Source organism: Ambystoma mexicanum, chromosome 14 (genome assembly GCF_040938575.1).
Source record: "Ambystoma mexicanum isolate Mex_15411 chromosome 14, UKY_AmexF1_1, whole genome shotgun sequence".
In the NCBI taxonomy this organism is placed as follows: Eukaryota; Metazoa; Chordata; class Amphibia; order Caudata; family Ambystomatidae; genus Ambystoma; species Ambystoma mexicanum.
The window spans coordinates 435,044,887-435,062,577 of NC_090940.1; the positions used below are offsets into that span (position 1 = coordinate 435,044,887).

A 17,691-nucleotide genomic window follows, 5' to 3' on the forward strand; every position below is an offset into this window, starting at 1 on the left:
CCAGATACGGCCCTGGCTCAGGAAAGCCTTCTGCTAGTCTGCAGCGAGCTGGTACCCAGTGCTGGTGCTGGGCTCCTGACCAGAGACGGCTCAGGCTCAGGAAAGCCTTCTGCTAGTCTGCAGCGAGCTGGTACCCAGTGCTGGTGCTGGGCTCCTGACCAGATACGGCCCTGGCTCAGGAAAGCCTTCTGCTAGTCCGCAGCGAGCTGGCACCCAGTGCCGGTGCTGGAGGCGCCGGCTCAGGAAAGCCTTCTGCTAGTCTGCAGCGAGCTGGTACACAGTGCCGGCGCTGGGCTCCTGACCAGATACGGCCCTGGCTCAGGAAAGCCTTCTGCTAGTCTGCAGCGAGCTGGTACCCAGTGCTGGTGCTGGGCTCCTGACCAGAGACGGCTCAGGCTCAGGAAAGCCTTCTGCTAGTCTGCAGCGAGCTGGTACCCAGTGCCGGTGTTGGGCTCCTGACCAGAGACTGTTCCGGATCAGGAAAGCCTTCTGCTAGTCTGCAGCGAGCTGGCACCCAGTGCCGGTGCTGGAGGCTCCGGCTCAGGAAAGCCTTCTGCTAGTGTGCAGCGAGCTGGTACCCAGTGCCGGTGCTGGGCTCCTGACCGGAGATGGCACTGGCTCAGGAACGCCTTCTGCTAGTCTGCAGTGAGCTGGTACCCAGTGCCGGTGCTGGTCTCCTGACCAGAGACGGCTCCAGCTAAGGAAAGTCTTCTGCTAGTCTGCAGCGAGCTGGTACCCAGTGCCGGTGCTGGGCTCCTGACCGGAGACAGCTCCGGCTCAGGAAAGCCTTCTGCTAGTCTGCAGCGAGCTGGTACCCAGTGCTGGTGCTGGGCTCCTGACCAGAGACGGCTCAGGCTCAGGAAAGCCTTCTGCTAGTTTGCAGCGAGCTGGTACCCAGTGCCAGTGCTGGGCTACTGGCCAGAGACGGCTCCGGCTCAGGAAAGCCTTCTGTTAGTCTGCAGCGAGCTGGTACCCAGTGCCAGTGCTGGGCTCCTGACCACAGACGGCCCTGGCTCGGGAAAGCCTTCTGTTAGTCTGCAGCGAGCTGGTACCCAGTGCCGGTGCGGGGCTCCTGACCAGAGATGGCTCCAGCTCAGGAAAGCATTCTGCTACTCTGCAGCGAGCTGGTACCCAGTGCTGGTGCTGGGCTCCTGACCAGATACGGCCCTGGCTCAGGAAAGCCTTCTGCTAGTCTGCAGCGAGCTGGTACCCAGTGCTGGTGCTGGGCTCCTGACCAGAGACGGCTCAGGCTCAGGTAAGCCTTCTGCTAGTCTGCAACGAGCTGGTACCCAGTGCTGGTGCTGGGCTCCTGACCAGATACGGCCCTGGCTCAGGAAAGCCTTCTGCTAGTCCGCAGCGAGCTGGCACCCAGTGCCGGTGCTGGAGGCGCCGGCTCAGGAAAGCCTTCTGCTAGTCTGCAGCGAGCTGGTACACAGTGCCGGCGCTGGGCTCCTGACCAGATACGGCCCTGGCTCAGGAAAGCCTTCTGCTAGTCTGCAGCGAGCTGGTACCCAGTGCTGGTGCTGGGCTCCTGACCAGAGACGGCTCAGGCTCAGGAAAGCCTTCTGCTAGTCTGCAGCGAGCTGGTACTCAGTGCCGGTGTTGGGCTCCTGACCAGAGACTGTTCCGGATCAGGAAAGCCTTCTGCTAGTCTGCAGCGAGCTGGCACCCAGTGCCGGTGCTGGAGGCTCCGGCTCAGGAAAGCCTTCTGCTAGTGTGCAGCGAGCTGGTACCCAGTGCCGGTGCTGGGCTCCTGACCGGAGATGGCACTGGCTCAGGAACGCCTTCTGCTAGTCTGCAGTGAGCTGGTACCCAGTGCCGGTGCTGGTCTCCTGACCAGAGACGGCTCCAGCTAAGGAAAGTCTTCTGCTAGTCTGCAGCGAGCTGGTACCCAGTGCCGGTGCTGGGCTCCTGACCGGAGACAGCTCCGGCTCAGGAAAGCCTTCTGCTAGTCTGCAGCGAGCTGGTACCCAGTGCTGGTGCTGGGCTCCTGACCAGAGACGGCTCAGGCTCAGGAAAGCCTTCTGCTAGTTTGCAGCGAGCTGGTACCCAGTGCCAGTGCTGGGCTACTGGCCAGAGACGGCTCCGGCTCAGGAAAGCCTTCTGTTAGTCTGCAGCGAGCTGGTACCCAGTGCCGGTGCTGGGCTCCTGACGTTAGACGGCTCCGGCACAGGAAAGCATTCTGCTAGTCTGCAGCGAGCTGGTACCCAGTACCGGTGCTAGGTGCCTGACCAGAGGCGGCCCCTGGCTCAGGAAAGCCTTCTGCTAGTCTGCAGCGAGCTAGTACCCAGTGCAGGGCTCCTGACCAGAGACAGCCCAGGCTCAGGAAAGCCTTCTGCTAGTCTGCAGCGAGCTGGTGCCCAGTGCCGGTGCGGGGCTCCTGACCAGAGATGGCTCCAGCTCAGGAAAGCCTTCTGCTAGTCTGCAGCGAGATGGTACCCAGTGCTGGTGCTGGGCTCCTGACCAGATACGGCCCTGGCTCAGGAAAGCCTTCTGCTAGTCTGCAGCGAGCTGGTACCCAGTGCTGGTGCTGGGCTCCTGACCAGAGACGGCTCAGGCTCAGGAAAGCCTTCTGCTAGTCTGCAGCAAGCTGGTACCCAGTGCCGGTGTTGGGCTCCTGACCAGAGACTGTTCCGGATCAGGAAAGCCTTCTGCTAGTCCGCAGCGAGCTGGCACCCAGTGCCGGTGCTGGAGGCTCCGGCTCAGGAAAGCCTTCTGCTAGTCTGCAGCGAGCTGGTACACAGTGCCGGTGCTGGGCTCCTGACCAGATACGGCCCTGGCTCAGGAAAGCCTTCTGCTAGTCTGCAGCGAGCTGGTACCCAGTACTGGAGCTGGGCTCCTGACCAGAGACGGCTCAGGCTCAGGAAAGCCTTCTGCTAGTCTGCAGCGAGCTGGTACCCAGTGCCGGTGTTGGGCTCCTGACCAGAGACTGTTCCGGATCAGGAAAGCCTTCTGCTAGTCTGCAGCGAGCTGGCACCCAGTGCCGGTGCTGGAGGCTCAGGAAAGCCTTCTGCTAGTCTGCAGCGAGCTGGTACCCAGTGCTGGTGCTGTGCTCCTGACCAGAGACGGCTCAGGCTCAGGAAAGCTTTCTGCTAGTCTGCAGCGAGCTGGTACCCAGTGCCAGTGCTGGGCTACTGACCAGAGACGGCTCCGGCTCAGGAAAGCCTTCTGCTAGTCCGCAGCGAGCTGGTACCCAGTGCCGGTGCGGGGCTACTGACCAGAGACGGCTCCGGCTCAGGAAAGCCTTCTGTTAGTCTGCAGCGAGCTGGTACCCAGTGCTGGTGCTGGGCTCCTGACGTTAGACGGCTCCGGCTCAGGAAAGCATTCTGCTAGTCTGCAGCGAGCTGGTACCCAGTACCGGTTCTAGGCGCCTGACCAGATGCGGCCCCCGGCTCAGGAAAGCTTTCTGCTAGTCTGCAACGAGCTGGTACCCAGTGCCGGTGCCTGGCTCCTGACCAGAGACGGCATCAAGCTGGTAGCCAGTGCCAGTGCTGGGCTCCTGACCACAGACGGCCCTGGCTCGGGAAAGCCTTCTGCTAGTCTGCAGCGAGCTGGTACCCAGTGCCAGTGCAGGGCTCCTGACCAGAGACAGCCCCGGCTCAGGAAAGCCTTCTGCTAGTCTGCAGCAAGCTGGTACCCAGTGCCGGTGCGGGGCTCCTGACCAGAGACGGCCCCGGCTCAGGAAAGCCTTCTGCTAGGCTGCAGCGAGCTGGTACCCAGTGCCGGTGCTGGGCTCCTGACCAGAGACGGCTCCGGCTCAGGAAAGCCTTATGCTAGTCTGCAGTGAGCTGGTACCCAGTGCCAGTGCTGGGCTCCTGACCAGAGAAGGCTCAGGCTCAGGAAAGCCTTCTGCTAGTCTGCAGCAAGCTGGTACCCAGTGCCAGTGCTGGGCTCCTGACCAGAGACTGTTCCGGCTCAGGAAAGCCTTCTGCTAGTCTGCAGCGAGCTGGCACCCAGTGCCGGTGCTGGAGGCTCCGGCTCAGGAAAGCCTTCTGCTAGTCTGCAGCGAGCTGGTACCCAGTGCCGGTGCTGGTCTCCTGACCGGAGACGGCTCCGGCTCAGGGAAGTCTTCTGCTAGTCTGCAGCGAGCTGGTACCCAGTGGCGGTGCTGCGCTCCTGACCAGAGACGGCTCCGGCTCAGGAAAGCCTTTTGCTAGTCTGCAGCGAGCTGGTACCCAGTGCCGGTGCTGGGCTCCTGACCAGAGACGGCTCTGGCTCAGGAAAACCTTCTGCTAGTCTGCAGCGAGCTGGTACCCAGTGCCGGTGCTGGGCTCCTGACCAGAGATGAAAACCTTCTGCTAGTCTGCAGCGAGCTGGTACCCAGTGCTGGTGCTGGGCTCCTGACCAGAGACGGCTCCGGCTCAGGAATGCCTTCTTCTGGCCTGCAGCGACCTGGTACCCAGTGCTGGTGCTGGGCTCCTGACCAGAGACGGCTCCGGCTCAGGAAAGCCTTCTGCTAGTCTGCAGCGAGCTGGTACCCAGTGCTGGGCTCCTGACCAGAGACAGCCCCGGCTCAGGAAAGCCTTCTGCTAGCCTGCAGCGACCTGGTACCCAGTGCTGGTGCTGGGCTCCTGACCAGAGACGGCTCCGGCTCAGGAAAGCCTTCTGCTAGTCTGCAGCGAGCTGGTATCCAGTGCTGGGCTCCTGACCATAGACGCTCAGGCTCAGGAAAGCCTTCTGCTAGTCTGCAGCGAGCTGGTGCCCAGTGCTGGGCTCCTGACCAGAGACAGCCCTGGCTCAGGAATGCCTTCTGCTAGCCTGCAGCGACCTGGTACCCAGTGCCGGTGCCTGGCTCCTGACCAGAGACGGCATCAAGCTGGTACCCAGTGCCAGTGCTGGGCTCCTGACCACAGACGGCCCTGGCTCAGGAAAGCCTTCTGCTAGCCTGCAGCGACCTGGTACCTAGTGCTGGTGCTGGGCTCCTGACCGGAGACGGCTCCGGCTCAGGAAAGCCTTATGCTAGTCTGCAGTGAGCTGGTACCCAGTGCCAGTGCTGGGCTCCTGACCAGAGAAGGCTCAGGCTCAGGAAAGCCTTCTGCTAGTCTGCAGCAAGCTGGTACCCAGTGCCAGTGCTGGGCTCCTGACCAGAGACTGTTCCGGCTCAGGAAAGCCTTCTGCTAGTCTGCAGCGAGCTGGCACCCAGTGCCGGTGCTGGAGGCTCCGGCTCAGGAAAGCCTTCTGCTAGTCTGCAGCGAGCTGGTACCCAGTGCCGGTGCTGGTCTCCTGACCGGAGACGGCTCCGGCTCAGGGAAGTCTTCTGCTAGTCTGCAGCGAGCTGGTACCCAGTGGCGGTGCTGCGCTCCTGACCAGAGACGGCTCCGGCTCAGGAAAGCCTTTTGCTAGTCTGCAGCGAGCTGGTACCCAGTGCCGGTGCTGGGCTCCTGACCAGAGACGGCTCTGGCTCAGGAAAACCTTCTGCTAGTCTGCAGCGAGCTGGTACCCAGTGCCGGTGCTGGGCTCCTGACCAGAGATGAAAACCTTCTGCTAGTCTGCAGCGAGCTGGTACCCAGTGCTGGTGCTGGGCTCCTGACCAGAGACGGCTCCGGCTCAGGAATGCCTTCTTCTGGCCTGCAGCGACCTGGTACCCAGTGCTGGTGCTGGGCTCCTGACCAGAGACGGCTCCGGCTCAGGAAAGCCTTCTGCTAGTCTGCAGCGAGCTGGTACCCAGTGCTGGGCTCCTGACCAGAGACAGCCCCGGCTCAGGAAAGCCTTCTGCTAGCCTGCAGCGACCTGGTACCCAGTGCTGGTGCTGGGCTCCTGACCAGAGACGGCTCCGGCTCAGGAAAGCCTTCTGCTAGTCTGCAGCGAGCTGGTATCCAGTGCTGGGCTCCTGACCATAGACGCTCAGGCTCAGGAAAGCCTTCTGCTAGTCTGCAGCGAGCTGGTGCCCAGTGCTGGGCTCCTGACCAGAGACAGCCCTGGCTCAGGAATGCCTTCTGCTAGCCTGCAGCGACCTGGTACCCAGTGCCGGTGCCTGGCTCCTGACCAGAGACGGCATCAAGCTGGTACCCAGTGCCAGTGCTGGGCTCCTGACCACAGACGGCCCTGGCTCAGGAAAGCCTTCTGCTAGCCTGCAGCGACCTGGTACCTAGTGCTGGTGCTGGGCTCCTGACCGGAGACGGCTCCGGCTCAGGAAAGCCTTCTGCTAGTCTGTAGCGAGCTGGTACCCAGTGCCGGTGCTGGGCTCCTGACCAGAGACGGCTCCGACTCAGGAATGCCTTCTGCTAGCCTGCAGCGACCTGGTACCCAGTGCTGGTGCTGGGCTCCTGACCAGAGACGGCTCCGGCTCAGGAAAGCCTTCTGCTAGTCTGCAGCGAGCTGGTACCCAGTGCCGGTGCTGGGCTCCTGACTGGAGACGGCCCCGGCTCAGGAAAGCCTTCTGCTAGTCTGCAGCGACCTGGTACCCAGTGCCGGTGCTGGGCTCCTGTCCAGAGACACTCAGGCTCAGGAAAGCCTTCTGCTAGTCTGCAGCGAGCTAGTACCCAGTGCCAGTGCTGGGCTCCTGTCCAGAGACACTCAGGCTCAGGAAAGCCTTCTGCTAGTCTGCAGCCAGCTGGTACCCAGTGCCGGTGCTGGGCTCCTGACTAGAGACGGCTCCGACTCAGGAAAGTCTTCTGCTAGTCTGCAGCAAGCTGGTACCCAGTGCCGGTGCTGGGCTCCTGACCAGAGACGGCTCTGGCTCAGGAAAACCTTCTGCTAGTCTGCAGCGAGCTGGTACCCAGTGCCGGTGCTGGGCTCCTGACCAGAGATGGCTCCGGCTCAGGAAAACCTTCTGCTAGTCTGCAGCGAGCTGGTACCCAGTGCCGGTGCTGGGCTCCTGACCAGAGATGGCTCCGGCTCAGGAATACCTTCTTCTAGCCTGCAGCGACCTAGTACCCAGTGCTGGTGCTGGGCTCCTGACCAGAGACGGCTCCGGCTCAGGAAAGCCTTCTGCTAGTCTGCAGCGAGCTGGTACCCAGTGCTGGGTTCCTGACCAGAGACAGCCCCGGCTCAGGAAAGCCTTCTGCTAGCCTGCAGCGACCTGGTACCTAGTGCTGGTGCTGGGCTCCTGACCAGAGACGGCTCCGGCTCAGGAAAGCCTTCTGCTAGTCTGCAGCGAGCTGGTACCCAGTGCTGGGCTCCTGACCATAGACGCTCAGGCTCAGGAAAGCCTTCTGCTAGTCTGCAGCGAGCTGGTGCCCAGTGCTGGGCTCCTGACCAGAGACAGCCCTGGCTCAGGAAAGCCTTCTGCTAGCCTGCAGCTACCTGGTACCCAGTGCCGGTGCCTGGCTCCTGACCAGAGACGGCATCAAGCTGGTACCCAGTGCCGGTGCTGGGCTCCTGACTGGAGACGCCCCGGCTCAGGAAAGCCTTCTGCTAGTCTGCAGCGACCTGGTACCCAGTGCCGGTGCTGGGCTCCTGTCCAGAGACGCTCAGGCTCAGGAAAGCCTTCTGCTAGTCTGCAGCAAGCTAGTACCCAGTGCCGTTGCTGGGCTCCTGACCAGAGACGGCTCCGGCTCAGGAAAGCCTTCTGTTAGTCTGCAGCCAGCTGGTACCCAGTGCCGGGGCTGGGCTCCTGACTAGAGATGGCTCCGACTCAGGAAAGTCTTCTGCTAGTCTGCAGCAAGCTGGTACCCAGTGCCGGTGCTGGGCTCCTGACCAGAGAGGGCTCCGAATCAGGAAAGCCTTCTGTTAGTCTGCAGCGAGCTGGTACCCAGCGCCAGTGCTGGACTCCTGACCAGAGACGGCTCCGGCTCAGGAAAGCCTTCTGCTAGTCTGCAGCGAGCTGCTACCCAGTGCTGGGCTCCTGACCTGAGACGGCTCCGGCTCAGGAAAGCCTGCTGCTAGTCTGCAGCGAGCTGGTACCTAGTGCTGGCTCCTGACCAGAGATGCTCCGGCTCACGAAAGCCTTCTGCTAGTCTTCAGCGAGCTGGTACCCAGTGCCGGGCTCCTGACCAGAGACGGTTCCGGCTCAGGAAAGCCTTCTGCTAGTCTGCAGCTTGCTGGTACCCAGTGCCGGTGCTGGGCTCCTGACCAGCGACGGCTTCGGCTCAGGGAAGCCTTCTGCTAGTCTGCAGCGAGCTGGTACCCAGTGCCGGTGCTGGACTCCTGACCAGAGACGGTTCCGTCTCAGGAAAGCCTTCTGCTAGTCTGCAGCTTGCTGGTACCCAGTGCCGGTGCTGGGCTCCTGACCAGTGTCGGCTTCGGCTCAGGAACTTTTGTGAGGTATTTCGAAGCCCCTGGAGTGAAGCAGAAGTGCTGTAAACTCCCAAAATAAATAAAATAACTGAATCATGAAATGAATTAGCTGATCCAAAAAGAGCCCAAAACACGGACTTGGACATGAACGGATGTGACTGGAGGCTTGGGCAATGATGGGAACCAGATGGGCCCGGGCAGCCTTTCCAGACTCCGGTGACTCCCCCCTCTGCCTCACTCTGATGTGAACCAATTGACAAGGCGCCTACAATCCAGGGGTGCAGGCTCAGTTTAATAAAAATAAAAATCTCACTATAAAGTGATGTCAGACACTGTGCTGCTGGATGTCTACTACACAAGCAGAAGGGGCAAACTGCACTCAGTGAGACACAAATAAAATGTCATTAAACGCATGAGCATGATGGTAAAACACGCCCTGCCCAAGAACAGAAGGAGCCTGTCAACCTTGACTCTGTGGGCGAAAGACTTTTCTGGCTGCTGCATCTATGTAAGGTGTCTAGTTCACTGCACTTCTGTCTAGTTGTGTTAGTTTTTTTCATGGAGTCCTTGACAGCACGCTACAGAACTTTCTGAGGCAATGCGCCGCTCCTGTGATCCTGGGGCAGACCCAGAGCGGGAGAGCATAGGGGCCTACTGCTTTTCACAGTGGCAGGTGATGTATGTGACTCTGAGGCAGGCTGCAGGACAAAGCATGCAACACATTAATGTGTCTGTCTGTGCAGTGGGCTGGTAGGTGGTTACTTAGATTGGGCTCAGAACAATGCACTGACCTGACAGCATCGTGACTCTGCCCTGCACTGTGGCCGGGACAGCCCTTAGGTGAAGCACCAGTGAAGGCGAGTGGCAGAGCGTACCACCATCACACAGCATCTGCCTATCACACTGAGGCCGGTATCAGTCTCCATGTCATTCAGTGTTCAACTTGCACTGCAGGATTGCCTATTGCCCAGGCTGCTGCTGCTGCTGCTACAGAGCACTGGCAAACGTTGCCTTCCAGCTCTGTGTGATTACCTTCTGTGTACATTAATTTGGTGTTAATTTACCATTAAGATTGATACATTTGAAAAATTTGAACATCTTTCCATGTTGTGCTGTATGTTTTGTATTTTCCTGTGATGTCACTGTTGTGCGAATTATTATTTTTGAAACTTGAAAAGTCCTACATCTTTTTGGTCAGAGAATGTTGGCAAGTATGAAAGTGGGCATTGCGGGTGCTGCATTTACCATCTGAAAACATGACCATAACTTTACAAGGACATTGGCATTACCATTACCTTAAATAGCAATTAGAAAGTTGCCCACCCTAACCTAATAGGGGGTGAAAAGTGACCATGCGAGGCAGGGACAGACTGAAAGCCAAAGGGTGCTTGAAAGCAAGGCCTACCTGTGCGGTCTGGGTGAAAGGCCTGACAGTGTCCCAGTTCCAGCCAAACTGCGGCCCCACCAAAGAAGCACCAACAAATATGGCGGCATGCCGATGGCGCAGCTTGAAAATAGGCAATTAAGGAAACTTGCAGTCGGTTTATCTGTCGCCGCCACCATGTCAGCACAACCTCCCCTCCTCAAAGAGCCCACCGCAGCAAGTCAAGTGGAGCGGTCAGGAGGGCAAGGAAATCCGCCCACTTGGATGAGGGCACTGCATGGGCATAAAACCTGCAGTGCATCTCAGCAAGAGTGTAAATGAGGTATACATCAATGGGCACAAAATTGCCCATCCTACCAACCCCAGTGTCACGCTTACCGGGAGACTGAGGTTCGCTGCTCGCGCTCTTCCTCCCTGGCGCCTCTATTCGCGCTTTCGCGCTTGGGGAGGCGCCGGGAGGAGAGTTCCGGGGACATGGGCTGCAGCTCCTCGACGTGTGCGTCAGAGACCGCGGTCACGGTCCCGCGCATGCGCCGTGGGGCGGTTGCCCAGGTTCGGAGCGGCTTGCTGCTCAAGCCTCGTTCTGGGTCCGCCGGCGCTTAGCAACGATCAGGCTTGCGCTCCGGGCCTCGCGGGCGCTGGCGGCCCATAAAGGGGGAGGCGCGGTAGGGAGCAGATCGCGTCTCAACACGTTCTGTTCCGGATCGTGTACTCGTTCTCCTTTGCTTCGCCCAGTGGGGCCCAGCCCAAGACTTCTGCCTCAGCTCTCCTTCTCCTCCTGCCTGCTGCCATTTTGGTTTTTCCTAGGACCAGTTCTGGTCCCCTTCCAGGTCTTCTCCCCAGGACCTAGCTAGTTTTCCCTTCTATTCCTGGTTCCTCTCCCTTGCCAGCCTTAGTTTACCTGCCTGCCTTCCCCTTCCTCTCCTCCCTGGCCAGACCCCTTCTCAGTGGTTCCCCAGTGACTCTCTTGGGACTGTTTCCACGCCTTTGGTCTCTCATCCCTACAGCCTCCAGTGTCAGCCACGGGAGTACTGCTCCCACACCTTTGGACTCTCATCTTCACGGCCTCTGGTACCAGCTAGAGAAGCACGGATTCCACGCCTTTGGCCTTTAACCACCACAGCCTCCGGTGTCAGCTACGGGAGTACTGCTCCCACACCTTTGGACTCTCATCACCACCGCATCAGTGTGAGTTACGGGAATAGGCTCCCACATCTTCAGACTCTCGTCACCACAGTATCTATTGCCAGCTACAGGAGTACTGCTCCCACTCTTTGGGACTCTCGTCACCAGAACATCCATTGCCAGCTACGGGAGTACGACTCCCACTCTTTGGGACTCTCAACTTCTCTAACAGCCAGTGCTAGCTTCTGGAGTCCTGCTCTCCCATCTTTGAACTCCGGAGCCTCGCCTCATCAAGGATTATCTCCTTCAACTTCTCCGGTCTGTGCTTGCACAGCCCAGACGTCACTGAAACCAGCTTGTGGCGTTGGGAGTCGGCCCATCTTCTACCCAGTATCCATTCTGGGTGGTGGAGAGGCTGGTTGCTTGTGTCACATGATCTTCTCGTCAGTCTGGCTGCCCCGTCGAGATCAACCAGGAATTCAGGTACGCAACTCTCCCGTGATTCTCATCTTAACACCCGGATGAGGCAAGTGATGTGATATGTGCATGCAGATAGTAACCCCTGGGCTGGCAGTGTAGGCGCTCTTTTAACCCCTTGCTTACATGACCAGTATGAAAGCCAGGTAAGGGACAGGGTGAGGGCCGTGGGAAGCACCCGACATATGGGTATATTATGTTGTGTGTTTGTATAGCGCTTTACACCTTTGTTGGGGCCATTTCATTGAACTGCTCTGCATCGTGGGGGAAGTCTTTGGGGAGGGGGAAGTCCAGAGAGAATGTGTTCTTAAGCAGATTTAGACCTATGAATGGAAGTGATTCAGCTCTTCCGTATCTGTGCTCTCGTCACATTCAGGCGTGAATCCAAACGGTCATGCTGACTTCCAAGAGCAACTGTCTGAAAGATGATTGGCTGTATCTGGCGAGCATTTTAATGAAAACAAGTTGTAATTTTACAAATGAATCGCAGACCGCCTCGGCTTACAGGTGGTCTAAGGCTGGGGACCTGCTGGCACTGCGGAGCAAAACAAGAGAGAAATGGCGCCGCCGCTGGTACACGTGACGCGGACCCTCCGAGAATGCCGCGCAGAGCTATCCTTCTACCCCGCCAGGAACCCGCAGCAGTGCCATGGCGGCATGTTTCGTGGTAATCCCAAACACCCTTGTTATGAAGTGCTACGACGTTAGGTGTGTGTGTGTGCATTTCAGACTGGTTATTCGGAGAGTGTAGGAACGAGAGGCCCGCGTATTAACGGCTGCAAACACAAGGGTGACCAGACATCCCGGTTTTCCCGGGACAGTCCGGGGAAATCACCCCTCCATCCCGGGGTCCCGGGAGTTTTTTCATTTTAGAAAGCCTGTCCGGGGTTTGCATGGTTGGCTACGGTAATTAAAATTGTAAATACTTTCACAACACTTTCAGGATTGGCTCGAACCCCCAACCTTTCAGGTACAAGTCCGTACACTTACTGACTGTGCCACAGAGACTGGCTTGGAAATGGTTGTACAGCAAGCCATGTAATATCAATTAGAGTAAACGCCTGTTTTGAATGCACATGACAAGATTCACAGACAAAACTGCGCAAATGAGATCATGTACACTTTATAGAATGGAGAAGTGCTGAAAATATGATTTGGTGGTGGTTGTGGGGGCGTGTTTGGGGATGGGCGGTAGTTGGTGGACTGCAATGAGGTAGTGCCTCTTTTATGTTGTTGGTCGTCACGGTTTTTCATTTTGGAAATCTGGTCACCCTACCTTAGCAGTGCACGTGGACCTAGCACTGGAACTTCCCTACACAACATGGATTTGCAATGAAGCAGCGGCCGCCTGCCATCAGAAACACAGTAGCCCTCTCCTGCATGCATGGCGCCCATCCAAGTGCTAACCCTGTGACATCACCTTACATATGGCAAAGTCACAGGGACCAAGAGGAAGCTCAAACAATCCAGACTGCACACTCAACCAGCAGAGAACCGGGGCAGATCTCCAATGTCCACACTGACGGATGGACTCTACTCTGCAGCACGCGTGGCAGACGTATACCCCCTCCTCACATTCCACATGCCACGCTCTGACTGCAACCCTCTCCTCACATTCCACATGCCTTGCTCTGACTGCACCTCTCCCGACATTCCACATGCCATGCTCTGACTGCACCTCTACTCACATTCCACATGCCATGCTCTGACTGCACCTCTCCTCACATTCCAGATGCCACGCTCTGACTGCAGCTCTCCTCAGATTCCACATGCCACACTCTGACTGCACCTCTCCTCACATTCCACATGCCACGCTCTAACTGCACCTCTCCTCAAATTCCACATGCCAGGGTCTGAGTACACCTCTCCGCACATTCCACATGCCACGCTCTGACTGCACCTCTCCTCACATTCCACATGCCATGCTCTGACTGCAGCTCTCCTCAGATTCCACATGCCATGCTCTGACTGCACCTCTCCTCACATTCCACATGCCAGGGTCTGACTGCACCTCTCTGCACATTCCACATGCCACGTTCTGACTGCACCTCACCTCACATTCCACATGCCATGCTCTGACTGCACCTCTCCCGACATTCCACATGCCATGCTCTGACTGCACCTCTACTCACATTCCACATGCCATGCTCTGACTGCACCTCTCCTCACATTCCAGATGCCACGCTCTGACTGCAGCTCTCCTCAGATTCCACATGCCACACTCTGACTGCACCTCTCCTCACATTCCACATGCCACGCTCTAACTGCACCTCTCCTCAAATTCCACATGCCAGGGTCTGACTGCACCTCTCCGCACATTCCACATGCCACGCTCTGACTGCACCTCTCCTCACATTCCACATGCCATGCTCTGACTGCACCTCTCCCGACATTCCACATGCCATGCTCTGACTGCACTTCTCCTCACATTCCACATGCCATGCTCTGACTGCACCTCTCCTCATATTCCACATGCCACGCTCTAACTGCACCTCTCCTCAAATTCCACATGCCAGGGTCTGACTGCACCTCTCCGCACATTCCACATGCCACGCTCTGACTGCACCTCTCCTCACATTCCACATGCCATGCTCTGACTGCACCTCTCCCGACATTCCACATGCCATGCTCTGACTGCACCTCTACTCACATTCCACATGCCATGCTCTGACTGCACCTCTCCTCACATTCCACATGCCACGCTCTGACTACACCTCTCCCGACATTCCACATGCCATGCTCTGACTGCACCTCTCCTCAAATTCCACGTGTCATGCTCTGACTGCCTCTCCTCACATTCCACATGCCAGGGTCTGACTGCACCTCTCCTCACATTCCACATGCCACGCTCTGACTACACCTCTCCTCACATTCCACATGCCATGCTCTGACTGCACCTCTCCTCAAATTCCACGTGTCATGCTCTGACTGCCTCTCCTCACATTCCACATGCCAGGGTCTGACTGCACCTCTCCTCACATTCCACATGCCACGCTCTGACTGCACCTTTCCTCACATTCCAGTGCCACGCTCTGACTGCACCTCTCCTCACATTACAGATGCCACGCTCTGACTGCAGCTCTCCTCAGATTCCACATGCCACGCTCTGACTGCACCTCTCCTCACATTCCACATGCCACGCTCTGACTACACCTCTCCTCACATTCCACATGCCACGCTCTAACTGCACCTCTCCTCACATTCCACATGCCACGCTCTGACTGCACCTCTCCTCACATTCCACATGCCACGCTCTGACTGCAGCTCTCCTCACATTCCACATGCCACGCTCTGACTGCACCTCTCCTCACATTCCACATGCCAGGGTCTGACTGCACCTCTCCGCACATTCCACATGCCACGCTCTGACTGCACCTCTCCTCACCTCTCCTCACATTCCACATGCCATGCTCTGACTGCACCTCTCCTCACATTCCACATGCCATGCTCTGACTGCACCTCTCCTCACATTCCACATGCCATGCTCTGACTGCACCTCTCCTCAAATTCCACATGCCAGGGTCTGACTGCACCTCTCCGCACATTCCACATGCCATGCTCTGACTGCACCTCTCCTCACATTCCACATGTCACGCTCTGACTGCACCTCTCCTCACATTCCACATGCCACGCTCTGACTGCACCTCTCCTCACATTCCACATGCCATGCTCTGACTGCACCTCTCCTCATATTCCACATGCCACGCTCTGACTGCACCTCTCCTCACATTCCACATGCCATGCTCTGACTGCACCTACCTCGTTTTGAAGGACACAGTGTGCACCGGTTCACTCCCCAGGATACACCAACACTGCCACAGCAGTCGTCCTGCCTCGTGAGTCCTGGAAGAGGGTGACCACACTGCATGGCAAAGAAACATATGAAGGCATGAGTGACGGATGGCCAAAGGGGGGGCATTACTCTCTGCCCTTCCACCCGCTCAGGCTCTATCCCGCGGCCCACTTCATCTCCCTCCCCTCCCGTCTGTGCAGACTCCCTGCCCTGCTGCACGCCCAGTCTCTTGTGCCCAGTCACCATCTGTCTGCCCAGCTGTGTGCGCAATCTCTTTCTACCCAGCTGGCCTTGCTCAGTCTCTTTTTTCCCCTAATGCTGAACTCAGTTTTCTATTCTCTACCCAGCTGTGCCAATCTCTGTCTATCCAGCTATCTTGACAAGTTTATTTTGTTCTACAGGTGTGCCCAGTCTCATCCCCTCTGCAAGGCTGTGTGCCCTGTCTCTCTTCCCTGCTGGTCTTGCTTAGTCTCTATTTTAGTAGTGTGGCCACTTTCCTTCTCTTGGCCCAGCTGTGTGCCCAATCTCTCTCTACCCAGCTGGTCCTGCTCAGTCTCTGCCCCGCTACACTGTCTCTTTTCCCAGCTGTGTTGATCAGCCTCTATTTTAGTGGTGTGCCCACTCACCTTCTCGTGGCCCAGCTGTGTGCCCAATCTCTCTCTACCCAGCTGGCCCTGCTCAGTCTCTGCCCCGCTACACTGTCTCTTTTCCCTGCTGTATTGCTCAGCCTCTATTTTTAGTGGTTTGCCCACTCACCTTCTCGTGGCCCAGCTGTGTGCCCAATCTCTCCCTACCCAGCTGGTCCTGCTCAGTCTCTGCCCCGCTACACTGTCTCTTTTCCCTGCTGTCTTGCTCAGCCTCTATTTTTAGTGGTGTGCCCACTCACCTTCCTGTGGCCCAGCTGTGTGCCCAATCTCTCTCTACCCAGCTGGTCCTGCCCAGTCTCTGCCCCGCTACACTGTCTCTTGTTTCTAGTGGTGCACCTAGCCTCCTTTTTATTTAGCTGTGTGCGTAGTCCCTCTATCCAGCTGGTCTTGCAGATTCTCTTCTTTTCCTAGGTTTGTGCCCACTTTCAACCCAGCTGTGCGTCCCATCTGGCTCTACCCGCCTGGTCCCAGTCAGTATCTACCTACCTGAACACATAATTGTTTAAATGCAACATGGATCAGTACTGGAGGTCCCGTGAACTGATGACAAGCGCCACGAGGCCAGATTAAATTGGCAGGAGGCATTTGTTCCCTCACAGGCTATTAGAGGAATGTACCACTTTTAGCACAGGGTCACACTATTTACAGTGCAAATCTAATTTTGGGTTGGAGCCCTATTTGGACAGGATTAGTGCACGGTGTGCCAGGTGCTTATACATCCAGTTTCGATTTAACATCGTAAAGGTGGCATCTTTCAGGCAGAATTGGCGAGAGTCAAGGGGCAAAGCGTGCCTGGTCTGCCTGGCAATGGAACAATCCATCAGCCATTTTTTGTTCTTCTGCGAAGGCTATCCAGAGAAATATGTGTTACCAGTTCTCAGATTAGCCGGAGTTCGCCAATGTTGGGGGTGCCCTAAACTATTGCAAGTATGCCAGTTACATGGCAACGGTATACTTTGCAGTCCCGGGAGGATAGCTTAGGGACAACGTGCTCGCCTTGGAAGCAAGACGACACGGAGCATTACGGGTTCGATCCCCGGGTCCGCGCTTAGAAACCTCTAGGTATTAAGCGCATTATAAGTGACCTATCATATTGTCTCACTTTCCTGTCTCTGGGAACTTGAGTCCATTTGCCTTGCCTTACCCAGCCTGCAGGAACTTTTATCAGGGGAGACCAGATAGCAAAGGCTATTGAGAGAAACATGTGTTTCCACTTCTCAGATTAGCTGGAGTTCGCCACGTTGGGGATGCACTAAACTATTGCAAGGATGCCAGTAACAGGATAATTTGCAGTCTTGGGACGATAGCTTCGGGGCAATGTGCTCGCCTTGGTAGCAAAACGACACGGAGCAACACAGGTTTGATCCCCGGGTCCACGCTTAGAAACCTCTGGGTATTCAGCGCGCTATAAATAACATTTCATATCATATTCACAAGGCATGGTGAAGCCAAGTGTGATGGAATGAACCATCTTTTAATTAGTCCTTTATTTAGCACTACCTGTGAATGTTGCACGTGTCTCACTGTGAGACCTTATAAGATCTTTCATCTGCAGATTTGCACAATTGTCTACTTAATGTTTTATGGATTTTATCTGTGAGCTTGTTCTGGTGTTTTAATCATCTCAGTCATGCTACACATCTTCTTAAATGTTATTGTATTATTTGCTGCTTTTTGGCTAACGCCGTAATAAAGCTGACTGACTGACCGACTGAATACCCATCTGGGTGTGCAATCCCTCTCTACCCAGCTGGTCTGCTGAGTTTCTCTTTTTTCTAGGGATTTGCTGAGTCTCCTTCTCTCTTCGTAGCTAAGCGTTAAATCTCTCCCTGCCCACCTGGGTTGGCTCAGTCTCTTTTTTTTCTAGTGGTGTGCACAGTCTCCCGCTATCAGTCCAGCTCTTAGAAGAATAACTAGAGCCAAAAGCCCCATATTTAATTTACTGAAACAACTGTCAGCAGCAACAATTGCAACCACAGTCCTCAGGGTGACCCACACATTTGGAAAAAACACATTTCTTTGGTTAATATGCTCTAACAAAATACATTTACACTGTTAGCCATCATGTATGGTTTTGCCAAGGTTAT

General features: G+C 56.7%; 1 protein-coding gene across 4 annotated transcripts in view; it reads right to left on the reverse strand.

Moving 5' to 3' along the window:
- LTBP2 (latent transforming growth factor beta binding protein 2) overlaps positions 1–17,691 on the reverse strand; it is a 1,918,131-nt gene that overhangs the window by 882,798 nt on the left and 1,017,642 nt on the right. For all 4 annotated transcript variants that reach the window (XM_069637635.1, XM_069637634.1, XM_069637633.1 and 1 more), the window contains exon 8: positions 14,924–15,026. In XM_069637635.1, the coding sequence (XP_069493736.1) occupies positions 14,924–15,026 (103 nt within the window). The remainder of the gene's footprint in view (positions 1–14,923; positions 15,027–17,691) is intronic.